The following is a 20,465-nucleotide window of genomic DNA, read 5'->3' on the forward strand; positions in this document are numbered from 1 at the left end:
TGTATTTACATCAATATGTTTTAAAAAATAAAATAGAATTTGCTAATATTAAGTGATAATATTAGGATTAGTGTGAACAACTAGTTTACATGTTAGGCTAACAGTGCCTTGGTTAAAGAGCCTGTTGCTGTTTATTTATAGCTTTGAATTCTTTCAAACCAATATTATCTTCTTAAACTTGTATGGTAGTCAGGAGCATCACTTTCTAATGTTTATTGATATATTTAGAGGGAGGGGATCTAAAGGAATGCTTCAAAATTCAGATTAGATTCATTTCTACCATTTTCTTAAATTCATGGTAGTTTCAGTAATCCCATGGTAATTGAGGACACAAGTTATCTAAATGACTAATTTCATCTTTATGGCTTTCAGAAAGGACAGGAGACCGACAGGTGACTATCAAAGGACTAGCAGCAGCAGCAGCAGCAGCAGCATGATGATGATGATGATGTTAAATGTTTTGTTTTAGGAACATCCATTGCAAATACATGGAATTCAATAAAAATTGAATAGCATATCATGCAGTTTGTCTGTGCCTTTTCCTCCGTGTTGTCCTGGTTTGCTGTGCTGCCTCCTAGTCGCCACCATGGTTTGCTGTGCTGCCTGGGGATGCTCAAATCGCTCTGAGAAAGGAGTACGAATGTACGGCTTCCCCACTGACACAGAGCGGAGGAAAAAATGGCTGGCACAAGTCAGCAGGAGCAATTTCATGACCAACAGCAAAAAAATATGTGAGGTTAGGTTATTGTATACAAACACTGCATTTGCACTTTTTCACAAAACGAAAACCACACCATTGGGAAAGCCTAATGTTTTGTTTAATACAAAAAAACAGGAAAAGGCTTGAAAAACACTGAGAGTTGAGACTCAGGGTGCAGGGTGAGGGTCTCAGTGCAGGTATTCAGGCTCCATTGAATCCCCCTCTGGTTCTTGTGCTGAAAGAGGGAGTAACAGACAGGAGAAAGGGTTATACACACCTATATAGCACACCTATTGGATGGGAAATTGCCTTGGGGAGATAAGGTGTGGTCTTTGTTCCCAACTGAAGTTCTGGAACTTTATTATTTGTGAGTTTAACAAAGTATGACAAATGGCATCAGTAACAGATGTGATATGAATTTCTATAAAGTTGTCTCACATTCTTGGTCATATTTTATATACAGTATATAATGAGTATAACATGTCCAGTAAGTATAAAGTGTTTCCTAATACTGTGTATTCAACCACTATGGTATAGTGTATGGTACTATGGTATGGTATCCTAGCTTAATCTGTTATCTGTAAACGTTCCCTAAATCTACTAATTTAGGGATAATCCACTGACATCCTTTAATACACATGTTAATTTGAATCAGATGTACTGATAATATCCGCAATATAAATCTTTAAGCTTCTTCTTACCTTTAAAAGTCCGTCACGAACGGTCTATTATGCTGCAACTCTACAGCTCTGCTAGCCTTGGCGCTAACTTCCGGGGAACGATTGAGAGGCTCCACGATCCGCCATTGCTGTAAAAAAGTGGTCCATTGGAGTGAACGGAGATGACATAACTCTCAGTCTATACGGAGCTGGTCTCTCCCCCATTGTCATTGAGTATTTTACAAAGAGTGAAACAAACAGCGCCCCTCTAGATGTTATGGTGAAACAGTAGATTGCATTCACTGTTGCGAGAGGAGGCCAGCCGAATCTGGCTTCCCTTGGTGAAAAAAAATGGAGGGATTGACCAATCAGATGAGGCCCACGTGATGCCCCTGCCAACCTGTGATTGGTCAGGGCCATGCGAAGGGAAGCCAGCCGCCTCTTGCTTCCCTTCAGAGGTGGCTGACGATTTGATTGGACACTGCCATCCAATCAAATCACATCAACACCAGTTTTAATATTGTAACTGTCATCACCGCCGTTAGAAATGATCAAGCAAATGAAGCATTATGGAGGGTGGAGATTTGGCGTACTTAATCAAACATAACTTTACTAAACTTCCCCTACAGCAGCAACTAAAAATTAAATCAGATGACAGGCCAATGCCCGGACTCGAGCTGTGTACACAGAGGAAAAAGGGAGCGAATCGGATGTTCAATGAGGACAATTATGTCTGCACGGAGTGGCTAACTGGAAGCGCTAAACTTCAGCGTCTATTTTGCTGGCCATGTCTTCTTTTTGACAAGAATTCGTGCTCCCTGAGCAATCCTTGGGCAACTTCAGGATTCATCGACCTTGCCAACCTGTCACGGGCTATTGAGAGGCACGGTAAATCCAAAAATCACGTAGATTGTGCTGTGAAATTGAAGCTTTTTGGACGCGTCAGGATTGACGAGGCTCTGGATTTAGCAAGAACCATTAGCAAAAAGAAGCACAATGAACAAGTTGTCTGCATAAATTAATAAGTCAAATGCTTAAATTAATAAGACGAGAGAGTTTCAGCTGGAGAGTGGGTTAGATAACAGGCGTGTGCAAGTCCTGCATCTGTGTGATACAAATGTGTGTAAAATGATACCGGGCGCTGTAATTACTCATCTGGTGACGTTATTGACCACCCCCCACCCCCCGACCCCAAAAAATGGGCTTCCCCTACATTTTCCCCCACGCCACGCTACTGTGTGTGTGGTACAGTGTGTAGGTGTGTGCGTGGTACAGTGTGTAGTTGCGTGTTGTACAGTGTGTAGGTGTGTGCGTGGTACAGTGTGTAGTGTGTAGGTGTGTGCGTGGTAGGCCTACTGTGTGTAGGTGCGTGTTGTAGAGTGTGTATGTGTGTGTGTTGTACAGTGCGTAGATGCGGCGGACAGACGGGTCTCAGTTGGTTCGGTGTCCTCTTCGAGAGACAGCAAGCGCATTTCGTGGCATCTGCGGGCAGTGGCAAGTACTTCCGGCATCTGCCACGGAGGCCGCTACTCCGTGGTATCTGTGGCAAGTATATGCCACAGATGTGGTATCTGTGGCAAGTATATGCCACAGATGCCACAACTTGCCGTGGCAAGTATATGCCACAACCATGCCACAACTTGCCGTGGCAAGTATATGCCAAAACTTATATATGCCACAACTTGCCGTGGCAAGTATATGCCACAACTTGCCGTGGCAAGTAAATGTCACAAGTTAAGAGTTAAGAGAAGGTTTACGGTAGCTGCCACTCGCCTTCCGTGGCAAATGCTGATATTTAAACCCGTATTTATCGCGTAAAATGTCGCTGTTTTGGCATGACTTTATCGGACTGATCTGTACACAAGACTGATGATCTGTTACTGATGGTCCGATCATATTTTTCAAAAAGATTAAACATTATATGTTCTATAGATTTTACTTGGAGAACGTGGTTTGTTAAAATAAATAAACGTGCTATTTTTATGATAATACTCAAGATATATTATTAGTAAGTTGACATAAAGATCTAACATTGTTGACCAGAGGTGGGAAATAGGCTAACTTGTATACTCAAATACTGTACTTGTGATTTAGAAATAGCCTACTTGTGCTTTAGTTGAGTATGTAAATGGTATGTTACGTAGTAGGTTACTTACCCCACTAAAATTCAGAGGTAAATTGTGTAATTGTAGCTTACTCCCCTACATTTATTTAATACGCTACCTTTAGTTACTTACTACAGATTCTGATTAATGATGATACATAATCAAGTCTTAAATCAGACTTTATAGTTACTCCTGGAGTAAATTCACAAGATACCCTACTACAGTATACAAAGTCATTAAAACTAGCTGCACCTTTACCAGCTTTGAGAACACTTTCATGATCAATCATTATAATGAAAACATGTAATATGCACTTTAAGTATATTGTTATGCTAATCATTTTGCGCTTTTACTTGAGTAACATTTTAATGCATGACTTTTACTTGTAACAGAGTATTCCAACATTTAGGTTGGCTACTTCTACTTTTACTTCACACTAGAACCGGCAGGGGTCGCTGTATAGCCTACCTAAAACCACCAACGTGTCAAATGAACGAATGCATTGATTTTCAAGGTACAATGTTATTTTATTTATCATACTAGAACACAATGAGTGTTGCCACTACTCGCCGTGGCATGTGCCTTGGCATTTGTGGCATCTCCCACAGAGGCCACTACTCTGTGGCATCTGTGGCAAGTATATGCCACAGATGCCACAACTTGCCGTGGCAAGTATATGCCACAATTTGCCGTGGCAAGTAAATGCCACAGATGCCACAACTTGCCGTGGCAAGTATATGCCACAACTTGCCGTGGCATTTGCGCATGCTGAACGGGAGTTGCCACAAGATGCCAGAGTTAAGAGAAGTTTTACGGTAGCTGCCACTCGCCTTCCGTGGCAAATGCTGATATTTAAACTCGCATTTATCGTGTAAAATGTCGCTGGACTATCACAGGACTGATGTGCGATCTCTATTTTTCAAAAAGATAATAAATTATCATTTATATTCAATTTTACTTGGAATAGCCTACTTGGTTTGCTAAAATAAACAAACGTGCTATATCTATGATAGTAGGCTAAACATAGGCCTATATTGTAATAAAAAAAGAAATATTGGCAAGTGAGCGTTGCAACGCAAGCTCTTGGCAATTGTCGCTTCTTGAGGGGAGTTTCCACTGCTTGCTACGATAACCAGGTGTATTGTTACTAGTAAAGACAAATAATTAAAAAATAAATATCTGTATTGACACAGCAACGTGTACAATGGTGTTATTAGACTTGGCTACAGACTTAGGGCAGCTGTAACTGATTGCAGTTGCCACTGCTAGTGAGATGCTAAGATTTATATTTTATAAATGAGGCAAAGGACAGTTATATTTGATTGTACACATGTATAAATGTGTTATTTTAAATCCAGGCATATGTACTTAATTTGTATTATTTCCGTTGTTAATAAACAGATTAATGTCATTGTATCTGTTTTTTTGTTTAATATTTTAATTCTGGTTGAACATTTTTATTTAAATGCTTCAGATTATTCTTATTAGATATTGATATCAGTGAATCTAAACAAACCATGTTATTCCGTTAAGACAATCATGACAGTATATTAAAAATCGAGACACAATGCATGCTTTTTTATCCACCCTTTTATTGCGTTTTGAAACTGGCGAACAATTGATATTGTTCGAGTTCTTGACAGAACGCTGAGTCATGCTCATCCGTCTCCCCTTGCCAGCTTTTCAGTGCTTTTAGGCTTTGCGCTTGGTTGTGCTTATCCTTATAGCACAAGTAGGCTATTTCTAAATCACAAGTACAGTAGGCTACTTGAGTATACAAGTTAGCCTATTTCCCACCTCTGGTCAACAATGTTAGATCTTTATGTCAACTTACTAATAATATATCTTGAGTATTATCATAAAAATAGCACGTTTATTTATTTTAACAAACCACGTTCTCCAAGTAAAATCTATAGAACATATAATGTTTAATCTTTTTGAAAAATATGATCGGACCATCAGTAACAGATCATCAGTCTTGTGTACAGATCAGTCCGATAAAGTCATGCCAAAACAGCGACATTTTACGCGATAAATACGGGTTTAAATATCAGCATTTGCCACGGAAGGCGAGTTGCAGCTACCATAAACCTTCTCTTAACTTGTGGCATTTACTTGCCACGGCAAGTTGTGGCATGGTTGTGGCATATACTTGCCACGGCAAGTTGTGGCATCTGTGGCATATACTTGCCACAGATACAACATCTGTGGCATATACTTACCACAGATGCCACGGAGTAGGGGGGGGGGGGATATATCCAGTCTCTGATCGTGTTATGTTATTATGAGAGTGCTCTCATACTTTAAATTGTATATATTTATATACATATATTTTTGTGTGTGTGTCCGCATCTGTAGCCTGTTATTGTCTCATTATACCGCACTGTCAATGAATCAAAGTAAATATATAAGTCGTCATGAACACATCTGTCCATCAGACAGAAGGCTGCTGTGCCTCCTGTCATCATTCATGGACGTCTCTTTAAAATGACCTCTCAGAGGAGAGGAGTTCTCATTTCTGTAACCGCCTGCTGCTTCCCCTCCTCTCTCCTCGGTTCCCCTCCTCGGTCCTCCGCTCGCATCTCCTGTGGGCGGGACTAAGGCCCATTCCCAAACCACCCCCTATACCCTACCCCTACACCTACCCCTCCGTTTGCGGGTTCACGCGGAGGGTCCGCCAACGAGTGTGGAGCGGTGTGGAGGGGGAGTGGGATATCAAGCCCTCAAACAGCGAGTCTGCAGCGGTGCTGATTTGAGACCGGTCTCTACCTGACCGGAGTCACGCTGTGTGTGTCCGTCAGGAAACACGCTGTTTACAAGTATATATCCAGCAAACATCCACTGATAAATTGCGATGTTAACAACCTCATGATAACCTCATATGTTTTTAACTTAGGATCATACCTTTGTTTAGTCTAGAAAAAGGTAAATGTGTTAATTTTATTATAAAGTTGTGTATATTTACAGACTGCTGCAAAAACTAAGAAGCTTATAAACATCAGGTTTAAAACTAAAAGAGCTCTGAAACACAATGAAAGATGTTTGGAGTTTTATTTTAGTTATTAATTTAAACTTTTTGTCTAAGAGATGCTGATTGAAACCGTTGTTACATACAGTTATGGCATTTCCTGTTTCTGCCGGAGAGAGGGGAGGCCGTCCCAAAGCTTGCTGTTGCTGAGCCTCGTTGAGCTGCGAGTGTGGCTACAGACGGAGTTCACTCCGTCACGGAGGGGTAGGGTCGAGGGAGTGGTTTTGGATTGGGCCTCCGTCACGGAGGGGTAGGGTCGAGGGAGTGGTTTGGGATTGGGCCTGAGTCTCGAGGAGGGGAGTCGAGGAGGGGAGTCGAGGAGGGGAAATTTAAGAATTGAGAAGCCTCTTAAGTCTCGAGGATAGGAGTCGAGGATAGGAGTCGAGGTGGGGAGTTAGAGAAATGAGAAAGGGCCAGTGAGAGCATGTGAGGAGCAGGGATGCTAGTACTTACGTGTGTAGTATATAAGGTGGCCGGCAGATGCAAACGCGGAACAACGGCCAAAAACGCATACATAAGCAGGAAACAGCTGCAAATCCTGAAATGAAAAACAAACAAATCCTGAAAACAAATACAACCAAAAAACGCTGCATTTACAGAAATTATGCAAACTAAATACAACACACAAGCCCCGAAAACAAACGCAACAGAAAAACGCTGCAAAGTGAAAAACACATACAAACCATAGACTGTATATATAAATGGACGTAGTGTCCGTGACGTCAGCCATAGGATTCTGCAGAGTTGCCGAGAAGCCCTTAGTAGGCGGAGTCGGCCACTAACGCTTGAAAGCGACGTCAGAGTCTAATCTCGCCTGCTCCAAATAAGGGCAAAGAGGCGGGACCTGCTGCCTCCGAACTGGAAGTAAACAGAGCTAGCTCAGGCTAAGAAGCTAAGCTAACATGAAATAAATGCATACCAAGTTACTGCTAACAGTGTAGTTCCCCTATACCAGGGGTCGGCAACCCGTGGCCCACGGGCCGCATGCGGCCCTTTAAGCCCTCTGCTCTGGCTCCCTTGAGTTTAGACAAAAATAAGAAGGAAATAAAATAAAAGTATTTGTAGGACTATTTATATTTTGTTCCATGGTTGACATTTTTTCGTATCTTGTATTTTGAGGTGATACTGTGACACATAAATAAAAAACAAAACGGTTTTAATTAGGTCAACAAAAATATGCGTCACATCCTGCTACGGTCCCGCGCCAGCGTCTTTTCCTGCGGGTGAATAACCTGACCCATGGCTCGATAAGCAAACTATGGATAAATCAAAGAAAAGTACCGGAGGAACACAGGATTTAATTCTGTGTGGACAGAGTTATCTGCTTTCACAGCAAACGATGCTGGTTTACCGGTATGTTTGATATGTAGAGAGAAGTTGTCAACGGTGCTGCAGCCTTTACGTATCGAGGAACAACAAGAGAGAGGAAGACAGCTGACAATCTTCCGTCATAATTCAATGGGGTATGTAATTTATTTCAGAAAACACTTTTTGTTATATTCCATGAAATGCTCTTAACGTCCAGATAGCAATGAATATATTAAATGCTTTGACAATAAATACATACACAAATTAATCTCTGGAAGCCGTAGCGCTGTAAAAAGCACGACCAATCATTTTAGCCGGCCCGGCTAAAATAACTGGATGGCCTACCTGCCTGTCAGCCTTCCATCTGTGCACAAACTTATCTCGTGGCCTCATTGATGATGCGCGTTAGTGTGTGTAAGGAAGTCTGAAGGAAGAGGCATATTTTTTCCGGTTGTGTATTTTCAAATTCTAGCGCACTCGAGCTGGTTTCTCCATTCTTACCTACCCTACCGTTAACTCTTTTTAGGGTGCAGCTATATGTTTTATTTATTTCAAAGTGGGCACATTTTAATTATATATTTTTTTCCTTCAAATGTGCAGAGGACTCCCCAAGTGCTGTGTTTAATTTATTTTAAAGTAGGCCTGTGTATTATTAGAGGTTAACAGTTTTATATAACGTAATAAATAGCCTAATAAATGCAAAAAAACTGTAGTTTTTGTCTGATATAACAATAAATACAACTTTATTAGCTATCAAGCTATGATATATGTTTTGCGGCTCCAGACAAGAAAATGTTTTGGAAAAAGGAGCAAAATGGCTCTTTTGGTCAAAAAGGTTGCAGACCCCTGCCCTATACAAACGTTACATTCATAATCAAATGAGACAATCTGCAAGAGAATTAGCTATATTTTGTTATTCTTAATGCTTGTCATTCACACGTTAAGAAAAGAAGTACCGATACATAGCAGAACAATTGTGGCTATGTTCAGCTTAATAAGCCTTGTTCAACATAATTTATTTAGCTAATACTACAGCAGACGAACCAAGTCTGCGTTTCGCTGCATTCCTTGATCTCCAGTTATAACGACGGACTCCATCGCCTTGACCTAATGGAGCCGCAGTGGTTTAGCTCCAGGACGCCGGCTGGAGCTAGCCCCCTGCGGCTCCGTTAGCTCCGGCGGCCACCACTGGGATAATTGGGTCCCCTGTTAACATTTGCTCCCGTTTAGCATTATGGGCGTCATAGCCATAGACTATAAAAGTCTTACCCAAGGCTGAATCATAAACTAAAATGTATATGTATAAAGGGTTACGTCCTTAGCTGGCTAATAAGTAACAAGCTAAGCTACCAAGCAGACAAACACCTGCGAACGGGATTAACATGTATAATATTATCATTTTAGACTTCTTGGAAGTTCTGTTAGTACATTTAAGCGCACAGCACGACATTTTAATTGTCTGGTATTTGTAACAATATTCCCTAAAAAGGCACAATCACCACGAACACGGCTAAAGCTAAAGGGTCAAGTACAGTACTATGACTAACTAACGTTGTAGCCTCTATGGTTGTAGCCTAGCAGAGTGGACAAGTTGCTGTTAGCTGACAGTGAGGCATGTACATGTCCATCAAAGTGACCACGCCCTAATTTATGCACCTTATATAAATAAAAGGGTCGTGTTAGAAAACAATTCACTCACAGATTCATAATCATGAAGGTGGAATCTAACTATATCGATAATAATATTTATTGCATCCATGGGTAGAACATTTTTTTTTTCTGCTGTAAAGTTGGGCATTTTAACATGGGGGTCTATGGAAATTGCTCCTTTCTGCAGTCAGTCCCTAGCGGCCCATGTATGAACTGCATTGTGTTGCACTTCCGTATTGGCGTCCCGGCTGTTCCCCAGAGTTTGCCGCTTGATACAAACCCAAAAACCCACACAAAGCCTAAACCACACAATGCTCCAGGCCTTTAGGGGGCGCGCTACTAGGAACAGATTGATGTCTGACCAGACATAGAGAGAATGAACGAGAGTGATGCAAATTGAAGTCAGAGGAAACAAAATTCACAAGACCTCATGAAAGACAAAACAAGAAGTGAGGATACCCGGCCCGGAGGAAGCCCGGGGTCCCCTTCTGGAGCCAGGCCCAGAAGAAGGACTCGTCAGCGAGCGTCTGGTGGCCGGGCTTGCCACGGAGCCCGGCCGGGCACAGCCCGAAAAGGCAACGTGGGCAACACCTCCGCTTCTCCGTCCCGCGGGTCCACCACCTACGGGAAACAGCGATGGGGTCGGGTGCGCTGCCAGAAGGTTGGCATTGAAAGCAGAGGGTCTCGACGGACCAGACCCGGACGACAGAAACTGGCTTTGGGGACGTGGAACGTCACCTCTCTGGGGGGGAAGGAGTCGGAGCTTGTGCGGGAGGTGGAGCTTTACCAGTTGGATCTGGGTGGGCTCACCTCTACGCACAAGCTCTGAAACCTTACTTCTGGATAGGGGTTGGACTCTATTCTTCTCCGGAGTTGCTCAAGGTGTGAGGCGCCGCGCGGGTGTGGGGATACTCACAAGTCCCCGGTCGGGTGCTTCGTTGTTGGAGTCTACCCCAGTGACGAGAGGGTCGCCTCCCTACGCCTGCGGGGTTATGGGGGGGAAAACTCTGACTGTTGTGTGTGCTTATGCACCCAATAGCAGTTCAGAGTATACGGCCTTCTTGGAGACCCTGGAAAGAGTCCTGTATGGGGCTCCTGAAGGGGACTCTTTAATCTTGCTGGGAGACTTCAACGCACATGTGGGCAATGATGGAGACACTTGGAGGGAAGTGATTGGGAGGAACGGCCCCCCTGATCTGAACCGGAGTGTTGGTTTGTTACTGGACTTCTGTGCTAGTCATGGATTGGCCATAACAAACACCATGTTCGAACATAAGGATGCTCATAAGTGTACGTGGTACCAGAGCACCCTAGGCAGAAGGTCCATGATCGATTTAGTTATCGTATCATCGGACCTGAGGCCGTATGTTTTGGACACTCGGGTAAAGAGAGGGGCGAAGTTGTCAACTGATCACCATCTGGTGTTGAGTTGGGTCGAGTTGTGGGGGAAGCCTCTGGATAGACCTGGTAAGCCCAAACGTGTAGTTCGGGTGAACTGGGAACGTCTGGAGGAGGCCCAAGTTCAGGAGGCCTTCAACTCACACCTCCAGCGGAGCTTTTCGGGCATTCCTGTGGAGGTTGGGGACATTGAACCAGAGTAGTCGGTGTTCAAAGCCTCTGTTGCCGAAGCCGCGGCGGGGAGCTGTGGTCTCAAGGTCCTAGGTGCCTCAAGGGGCGGTAATCCTCGAACCTCCTGGTGGACACCGGTGGTCACTGAAGCCGTCCGACTGAAGAAGGAGGCCTTTAGGGATTTGTTATCCCGGGGGACTCCCGAGGCAGTTGCAAGGTACCGACAGGCCCGAAGGGCAGCAGCCTCAGCCATGGCCGAGGCAAAGCAGCGGGTGTGGGAGAAGTTCGGAGAAGACATGGAAAAGGACTTTCGGGCGGCACTAAAGTTGTTCTGGAAAACTGTCCGACACCTCAGGAGGGGGAAGCAGGGAACCATCCAAGCTGTGTACAGTAAGGATGGGACGTTGTTGACCTCAACTGATGGAGTGTTAGGGCGTTGGAAGGAACACTTTGAGGAACTCCTGAACCCGACAACTCCGCACTCTATGTTAGAGGTAGAGCTGGAGTATGACGGGGGATCGACACCAATCTCCCGGCGGGAGGTCACTGAGGTCGTCAAACAACTTCACAGTGGCAAAGCCCCTGGGGTGGATGAGATCCGTCCAGAGATGCTGAAGGCTCTGGGTGTTGAGGGACTGTCATGGTTGACACGTCTCATCAACGTTGTGTGGAAGTCGGAAACAGTACCGAAGGAGTGGCAGACCGGGGTGGTGGTTCCCCTTTTTAAAAAGGGGGATCAGAGGGTGTGTGCCAATTACAGAGGCATCACACTACTCAGCCTCCCCGGGAAAGTTTACTCTAAGGTACTCGAAAGGAGGGTCAGGCAGATTGTCGAACCTCAGATTGAGGAGGAACAATGCGGATTCCGTCCTGGTCGTGGAACGACGGATCAGCTTTTTACTCTCGCAAGGATCCTGGAGGGGGCCTGGGAGTACGCTTATCCAGTCTACATGTGTTTTGTAGACTTGGAGAAGGCGTATGACCGGGTTCCCAGGGAGTTACTGTGGGAGGTGCTGCGGGAGTATGGGGTGAGGGGTCTCTACTCAGGGCCATCCAATCTCTGTACTCCCAAAGCGAGAGCTGTGTCCGGGTCCTCGGCAGTAAGTCGGACCCATTTCTGGTGAGGGTTGGCCTCCGCCAAGGCTGTGCTTTGTCACCAATCCTGTTTGTAATATACATGGATCGGATTTTGAGGCGTAGTCGTGGGGGAGGGGGTCTGCAGTTCGGTGGACTAAGGATTGCACCACTGCTTTTTGCAGATGATGTGGTTCTAATGGCTTCATCGGTCTGCGACCTTCAGCACTCACTGGATCGGTTCGCAACCGAGTGTGAAGCGGCTGGGATGAGGATCAGCACCTCCAAATCTGAGGCCATGGTTCTCAGCAGGAAACTCATGGACTGTCCACTCCAAGTAGGGAATGAGTCCTTACCCCAAGTGAAGGAGTTCAAGTATCTCGGGGTCTCGTTCTCGAGTGAGGGAACAATGGAGCGTGAGATGGGTCGGAGAATCGGAGCAGCGGGAGCGGTACTGCGGTCGCTTTACCGCACCGTTGTGACGAAAAGGGAGCTGAGCCAGAAGGCAAAGCTCTCTGTCTACCGGGCCATTTTCGTTCCTACCCTCACCTATGGTCATGAAGGATGGGTCATGACCGAAAGAACGAGATCGCGGGTACAAGCGGCCGAGATGGGTTTTCTCCGCAGGGTGACTGGTGTCTCCCTTAGGGATAAGGTGAGAAGTTTGGTCATCCGGGAGGGACTCGGAGTTGAACCGCTCCTCCTTCGCGTCGAAATGAGCCAGTTGAGGTGGTTCGGGCATCTAGTTAGGATGTCACCTGGGCGCCTCCCTAGGGAGGTGTTCCAGGCACGTCCAGCTGGAAAGAGACCAAGGGGTAGACCTAGGACCAGGTGGAGGGATTATATCTCTTCGCTGGCCTGGGAGCGCCTTGGGATCCCCCAGTCAGAGCTGGTTGATGTGGCCAGGAAAAAGAAAGTTTGGGGCTCTCTGCTGGAACTGCTACCTCCGAGACCCGACCACGGATAAGCGGGAGAAGACGGATGGATGGATGGATGGAAACAAAGTTGATCGAAGTGGAAAAAGTCGATATATAAGAAGGTATGTTTTGTTTTGATACAAAGAGCGTCATATTTACCCAGCTAGCGTTAGCTTGTTTGGTAAAAGAGCTTGCAAGTCAAGAGACAGCACTGTGCACCTACCGTAATTTTCGGACTATAAGCCGCGCCTTTTTCCCCATTTTTCGACCCTGCGGCTTATATAACGGTGCGGCTAATCTATGGATTTTTACAGCTAACGGCCACTAGGGGACCTCCTAAATCTATGGATTTTACAGGTTACAGTCCACTACCTTTAACTCTATGGGCTCTATGGCCGGTCCGCGCCCCCCACCTTTAAGCGGCGGGCTCCAGCAGGAAAAGCTGGAGGCCGGAAAAGACTGAGACAGGTAGCGCGTAAAAGTGGAACCGAGAGTGGTACGAGAGACAGAACGAGAGCAAGACAGACAGACATCACGAGAGCGAGACAGTTTGTCCCTATACCACTGGTTGAAAACCACTGCTGTAGATCACTGCCGGTACGTGCGCTGGGAGCGCACCGTTTAAGTTTGAAAGTTGAAAAGTTTGTGTGTCTGAAACGCTATGTGATACAGTACAGTTTACACAGCACAGTACATGTTCTGTAGCTACTATTGCACTAAATGGTAACACTTGAATACGTTATGCAAATATGCAACTTGTTTGTTGAAATGTTAATAAATGGGAGCTTCCTCAAACAGCCATCTCTTTCCCGACAATCCCCTCTGTGCACGAACCCTTACATATGGTAATTAAACATTGAAACACCTGCGGCTTATAGTCCAGTGCGGCTTATATATGCACACATCATTCAATTTAGCTGCTGTGGCTTATATTCAGGTGCGCCTTATAGTCCGAAAATTACGGTAAATGTAACTCTTGACATCATATAGATATATTATAGGTGCAGAAAGGAGTTGGTTGCCCGAATGTAAATACTAATGTGAGTTAAACAATATAATGTACCTTGGTCAGTTTGGATTTATCGTGACATTTATTCTTAATTAAAGTGAATTTATTTTATTTCAGTCAGTCATTTGTGTGTATGCAGGTGTGGGACATTTCAAATGTTCCAAAAGTGAGCACTCCACGAATGGACAACAGTTTGCCAGGGTAAAATAAAACATTGTCAACATATTATTTTGTGCCACAAGAAGCAGAATGTTTTAACAGTACAGTAGTTTGAATATATTTGTTGTTTACCTTTATCAGACCTCTCAGGCACCCACAACCAGCGTCTGATCGGGTAAGACTAATTAAAAATGTAATTATACCATGTAGGTTTGAATTTGTGAACATGAAATCAATAAATGCCTTTGTGTGCACTTATTTCCTGGGTAAAAATAGGATGGAGCACCAGCCCCATTCCAGGAAGAGGTCCAGTCTGCCCCGGGTCAGAACAACTTCTATAGGTAAACGATGTTGACAGTTGCATCGTGACACAGTTGTTTGGTGTGTATCTTTATTTGTACATTTGTTTGTTTGCATAGCCTCCAATCACAGTGGGTAACATTCCCAGGAAGCAGAACAATTATACTTTTATACATTTCCAAATGACACCCACAATATCTGACATCTTAGTGAAGACGATACAGAAAACACCCACAAATATTTTTCAAAGATCAGATATTGTTTCTTGCATCCATTTCAAATGTTTACAAGAATTGTGCAGGAGTATGACAAAACTGCTGTTGTCAATTTAGAAGCCAATGTATTAAAAAAAAAACAGGAAGAGGATCGACATCCTTTTGTAAATATGACTGTCATGCATATATTATGTATTTGAAAGTAATTATTCAACTGTTTTCTCACTGCAGCAACTACACAAATGTGTATGCACCTATCATTATTGATAGCCAGTCTGAGCCAGAAGACAAAATGGAGCAAACCGCAGAGGAAAGGTATTAATTGTTACTATTACCACTTAATTGTTCTATTCTATACTGTAAATCTTATTACTAGCTTCATCATTTAATATGACAATACATCACTTTGTCTTTCCCAGCACAGAATACCTGACTGCGGAGGACATTGTTGCAGAACTCTCTGCAAAAAGAACAAATACATCTTGCAGCAAGTTCAATATTAATAGAGCCAATGTGTGGGATGGAGCAATCCGCGGCTTCAAAGGTGCCTCATTCGATCCCTCTCATGAGATGTCAGTTAAGTTCACTGATGATGAGGGACAAACTGAGGATGGAGTGGACACTGGTGGTCCCAAGCGTGAGTTCCTGACCCTCCTTATGGAATGCCTGAGATTGCGAAGAAAACATCACGTCAGCCCATAGCGGTGTGACTTTCCCAGACGCTCACTGTCTCAAAATCTGATTCTAAATGTATAATGTTCTCTATAAAGATAGAACTAATACACAATTATGAATGTATAACATAAGCTGTTTTGTGTATTTAATCATGCATTGGTCTACAATTTAATGATGACTTCTACATATTTCACATAAACAGACAATGAAAAAATGTGTCCTTCATGCTGATAACTAGTGTATGCATCTGCCAATTAGTATTCTAAACAGAGTAGTGTGTTGAATCCTTATTTCTTGCATTTGAAACAGATACAATTAAAAAAAAGTGAACTTACTGTTGTGTTCAACTTCTGCCAAAAACTGTACATGTTTGCCACAGGAGCCACAGAACACTTGAACTGTCCCGAGATGTTGGCCACAGAGAGGACAAAACATGGCAGCCTGAAAAGACATACATTGATGTAGTAAATCCATTTAATCAAGGGGTTAAAGCAGTTTCTTGTAGACAGGTGTATTTGTGACACAACATGATAGTAAAAAACTCCTAAGGTGAGACCAATCTGAGCTCTCAGGTAAAGTATGCTTCCTTAAACTAGTCAGGTACTAATGTTGCTGTTGGTGAGCCAGCGTCTAAACAGCAGTCTCACAAGTCACAGATGTTTTAATCCCAAAAGTACATACAATCCTTTTTATTTTATTTCTTCATCCTAAAAATTAAAAGTAAAAAAACAAATTTGTGTTGGAAATGTTGCACAAAAAAAACTGTGAAGGATAACATGAAGAGAAAAGCGTCAAGAAGAAAACTGCAGAGTAAACCTACCAACAAAACCAAGTCACTTACCGTGGGCCTGTAACAGTGACCTCTGTTGTCAATGAACGAGTCATGTGTGTGTGACATTGGACAGCTCCAAAGTTTCCACAGAGACAGACTGAAAGAAACCAGCAACACAAATAGCATCCATCTGTATGAGCAACAAGTTCTCACTCCCAACCCGTCACATGTTGACGGTCGGTCAGGGCCCCTCCCCGTCACTGTATTACGGACATGGTACCCCTTGAGACCATGGTAACCCCCCTTCAGTTTTCAACGGGCAGGACGTCCCATAGACCTTCATAGACCTCCCGTAGCGTTGATAATCGACGCCATGAGAACGCTCTCCGACGGTCGGTTTTCATTGTCAATATTAATATAATAATAATTTATTTTTTAATAGTGACACTCAATTTCGCCGATTTTCTTGTTGCCCCAGCTGGTCGACACCTCTTTTTAGCAGAAACAAAGGCTACATTAGTGTATTAAATCAATGTTAATCCATGTGTGTGGTTGTGGAATTAATTGACGTGCCGTTGTGCGATTACGTTGCCTGGCAACGCAATAATTTACAAACTCTTCAACTACAACCCTAATTATGTTTAAAAACATTTTAGAAGGCCTCACGAAATACTTTAATGTAAATTTAAATTTAAATGTGAAGGGATGTCTGTAATGTGGTGATTGACATTATTCACCCACGGATCTATGGTTTGGGGTATTATTCCGCACGGACATTTTAGTTAATCGGACTTCCTGTTGATGTGAAATCCTAAAACATTTTTAAAAAATAAAATAATACTTTTTTCCGAGTTTGCTTGCTTTTCTCTTTGGAGGTCATCACATAACGGCATTGTAATACACGGTTTTGGCTGCATTAAATATTACATATCTGCAGTAGTTCTTTATTTATAGAGCCCTGGTGAGAAGACTTATAGACAGGGCTGCACATAACTGGTGCGCAGGTGCACCTCCGCCAAAAAAAGAGCACCGGGTCATTTGAAAAAAGGCGCATTTGCGTACCAACATTGAGAGAGAGAGAGGGCGAGAGAAAAAAGAGAGGAGAGAGAAGAGAGAAGAGAGAGAGAAAGATAGAAAGATATATGCGAGTTGCATATGAACTCAGGGCCGGCCCGTAGTACTGACGTTGATGGTCGCCTAGGGCGCCAGATCTGGGGGAGCGCTGCGCTGGTAGTTCTGGGAGGGAAAAAAACTTTTTTGACCGTTGGGGCTCATCCTAATTTTCGGCCTTGATGTAACAATATTCATAATTAAGTAAATGTAACACCCTTTTCCCCCCAGTTACACGTTTCATTTGCCCTGTACGATGGGCGCTGTAAGTGATGAAAATGGGGGATTTTGGCTTATCTGGCGCCCGCAGCTCACAGCCAAAATGCGAGTGAGCGTGGGAGAGAGGGAGGGTGCACTGGTACCGGTGTTATGCCGTAGATTGTATCCCTGCCGTAGATTGTATCCCTGTTCGCGGGGAAGCGCAAACGTAACTTCATCGCCTGTATTGAGCGTTCGTCTTGTAGTTTAATAAGCTTTTTTCTCTCTTTTGAATGATATATTTCCCATCAGATTAAACAGCAAACGGCTGTGCATACAATTGCGAGGAGGCTCGTTTTAAGGACACTTTTCAGATTATCACAATCTTCGTATTGGAACAAACTTCCGTTTTTGAGTGTAGTCCCACTCTGCTATGTTCCTCCTTCAGAACGGACAATGACAGGATAATATGTCATTTGTCAGTATAGTCCTATTTCGGTTCAAGTGTCTGATAACCACGAATAGTAAGCAATGATATGACAGTAATGATATAACATAGGCCAGACACTGTGTTATTTTCAAGCAAGCCTAAAAGATAATGTCACTCAGTTTAATTGCTCCTTTGAATGTAATTTTCCTCTGTGGTTTCCTACTCAACACATGTTTGTTTTGTAATGCCACTCATATTTTATTTTTTATTATATTTTAAGGTGACATTGAATGCTTTGAAAGGTGCCCTAAAATAAAGTGTATTATTGATCTTATATCTGTGCCTATATCACACTATTAATGCTCCTTATTTTAGATTAGGTTTTTCCTGGTGTCAATAGGGAAGATCTGCACTGTTCTCTACATAACATGTTCAGCAGAGCGGGTATTTCTCCTGCCAGATATGGCACTCCCCCTACAACTTTGTCCAGGAGAGTCACAACGTCACCAAATCACACTGGTGTTGGTTGTTCCCCTCTAGATTGTGCTCACCAAAGAACCTTACTCTGGGCCCAGCAGGTGAAAAACTAAAGAGGGGGTTCCAAATCCGGCAGAGCAGGTGTTGTAACTGCCGGATTTGGCACCCCCCCTACAACTTTGTCCAGGAGAGTCACAACGTCACCAAAATCACACTGGTGTTGGCTGTTCCCCTCTAGATTGTGCTCACCGAAGCACTTTACTCTGGGACCAGCAGGTGAAAAACTAAAGAGGGGGTTCCAAATCCGGCAGAGCAGGTGTTGTAGCTGCCCGATTTGGCACCCCCCCTACAACTTCGTCCAGGAGAGTCACAACGTCACCAAAATTAACAATTACACAAACAGCAACATTATTTAAAGACACACTCAAAGAGCAAAACCTCAGCTCAAGTCTTAAAAACTCTTTAAGCAAAGCACTGCACACAGTTCTCTAAGTAAGACACATATTCTCTTGTTTGCCACTTTGTAAACACTGCCATTACAATTGCTACACACATAAATCAATTAAAAAATGCACATGCCAAATGACCATAAACACAGAACTGCTTTATTGTTGACTCATCCATCAGGATGTAAGCACTGTAAAAATACTAAATGTAAGAACTAACAGCGAGAGGAAGAGCTAGATGGAGATTTAGTGATTGAGGAGTTGTTTTCTGCATGGAAATGTATGAGCATCAGCTGTGTTAATGCCTCTTCTACAGGCAGTGGAAGAGAGGGAGAAATCCTCTGTGATGGTGAGCAGGTGCTGGAGCCACACATCTAGACCACAAATGAAAATAAGATTTTATTTGAATTAAAAAATCTTTATATTTGTACCTCCAACTTACTTTCTATTTACTGTATTTGAAAAGAGGCATATTTTAGTTCACACAACTCTCTCTGTGCATGCATGCATGGTGGTGCGTTTTGTTCAAACAGTATATTTGTGTTTCGCAGTCTGCGTGATCGGCCTGTAGGGATGGCCCTGAGTTTAATCATAACTGACTAAAACCGTACCCAAAATTAAGAAACGATTATTCAATACACAACACAATAGTTTATAATACAGTAGGCCTATATGTACATTTCTCACCTTTGGTTTCATTTGTTATTGGCTATCTTTACATACTTATTTGATTACATCCACTTGTCTAAGATGACAAGAGACTTTTGACCCAAAACCAGCTGTTGACTTGTGGATGCAAGCAGCTAATCGCAGACTCAACCAGAGAGAAAGTAGTAGGCCTACATCATCAGCTACCATGTCTGACAGAGAGGAAGACAGTGAGGAGAACAGTCAGGAGGGTAGTGATGACAGCTTGTAGGATTACTAGTCATGCTAATGTTGTCTTGTGTTCACCTCTGCATGTGATTTCTATGTTCACCTCTGCATGTGTGTTCAGTGCCGTGTGTCTGGCAAATAAAGACCCCCTCAAAAGTTACGGTTTATTTCATTTTAAGGATGAGCACCAAGCAACATCTCCAGGTGCTCCTTTGAGAACCAGGGCAAAAAAGTTATGTGCACCCCTGCTTATAGACAAACAGGAAGAACTGCCGCCGAAACTGAATATGTGACGTGGATCATAAATATATCAGCAACTAAACAAAATCTTCAATTTCTCTTCACAAATAAGTCTCCTTGCATTATCAATACTAATTCGGCTAACTTTTATATTTGATCCAATCGGTATATTGGTATATTTACACCATAACGGTGCAAAGCTGATAGAAAGGGACACCAGCACGTTATTGAAATGTATTATTTTAATTATTAGATACTAATAGGAGACACAGACAGACAAACTCATAAGGCTTTATTTAAACATTAAAGAATACTTTAGGTTAAGGTCTTATTTTGAATAAGAAAAAAGCTTTGGGGGTAGGCCTATACATATTAAGCCTGACAAAGTAGTAATATATTGCTTTCCTGCAATGTTAACTACTGTATGTTTAAGCACTTATTTTAACTGATATTATACATACTGTATGTATTATACTCTTATAAGATGTACTGTATGTAGATAGTATAAGAAATGTGCAGAATATGACAGTTTAATGGTGGAGGTATAC

General features: G+C 43.1%; 1 protein-coding gene across 2 annotated transcripts in view; it reads right to left on the bottom strand.

The window, feature by feature from the left end:
* Window positions 1-796: 796 nt before the first annotated feature.
* LOC307017992 (uncharacterized protein) overlaps window positions 797-20,465 on the bottom strand; it is a 46,016-nt gene continuing 26,347 nt past the window's right edge. The window contains exons 3-5 of one of the 2 annotated variants that reach the window (XR_013802318.1): window positions 6,946-7,030; window positions 1,402-1,508; window positions 797-935 (exon numbers count right to left, since the gene is read on the bottom strand). Coding sequence is in view for 1 of the 2 variants with exons in the window: in XM_079648000.1 (XP_079504126.1) it covers window positions 15,349-15,359; window positions 15,704-15,809; window positions 16,210-16,297 (205 nt within the window). In the remaining variant the exon portion in view is untranslated. Of the gene's footprint in view, window positions 936-1,401; window positions 1,509-6,945; window positions 7,031-15,222; window positions 15,360-15,703; window positions 15,810-16,209; window positions 16,298-20,465 lie in introns of those variants that run through there. The other variant, XM_079648000.1, reaches the window with a different exon arrangement.

This window comes from Notothenia rossii (assembly GCF_949606895.1).
Source record: "Notothenia rossii genome assembly, chromosome: 9".
Taxonomy (NCBI): Eukaryota; Metazoa; Chordata; class Actinopteri; order Perciformes; family Nototheniidae; genus Notothenia; species Notothenia rossii.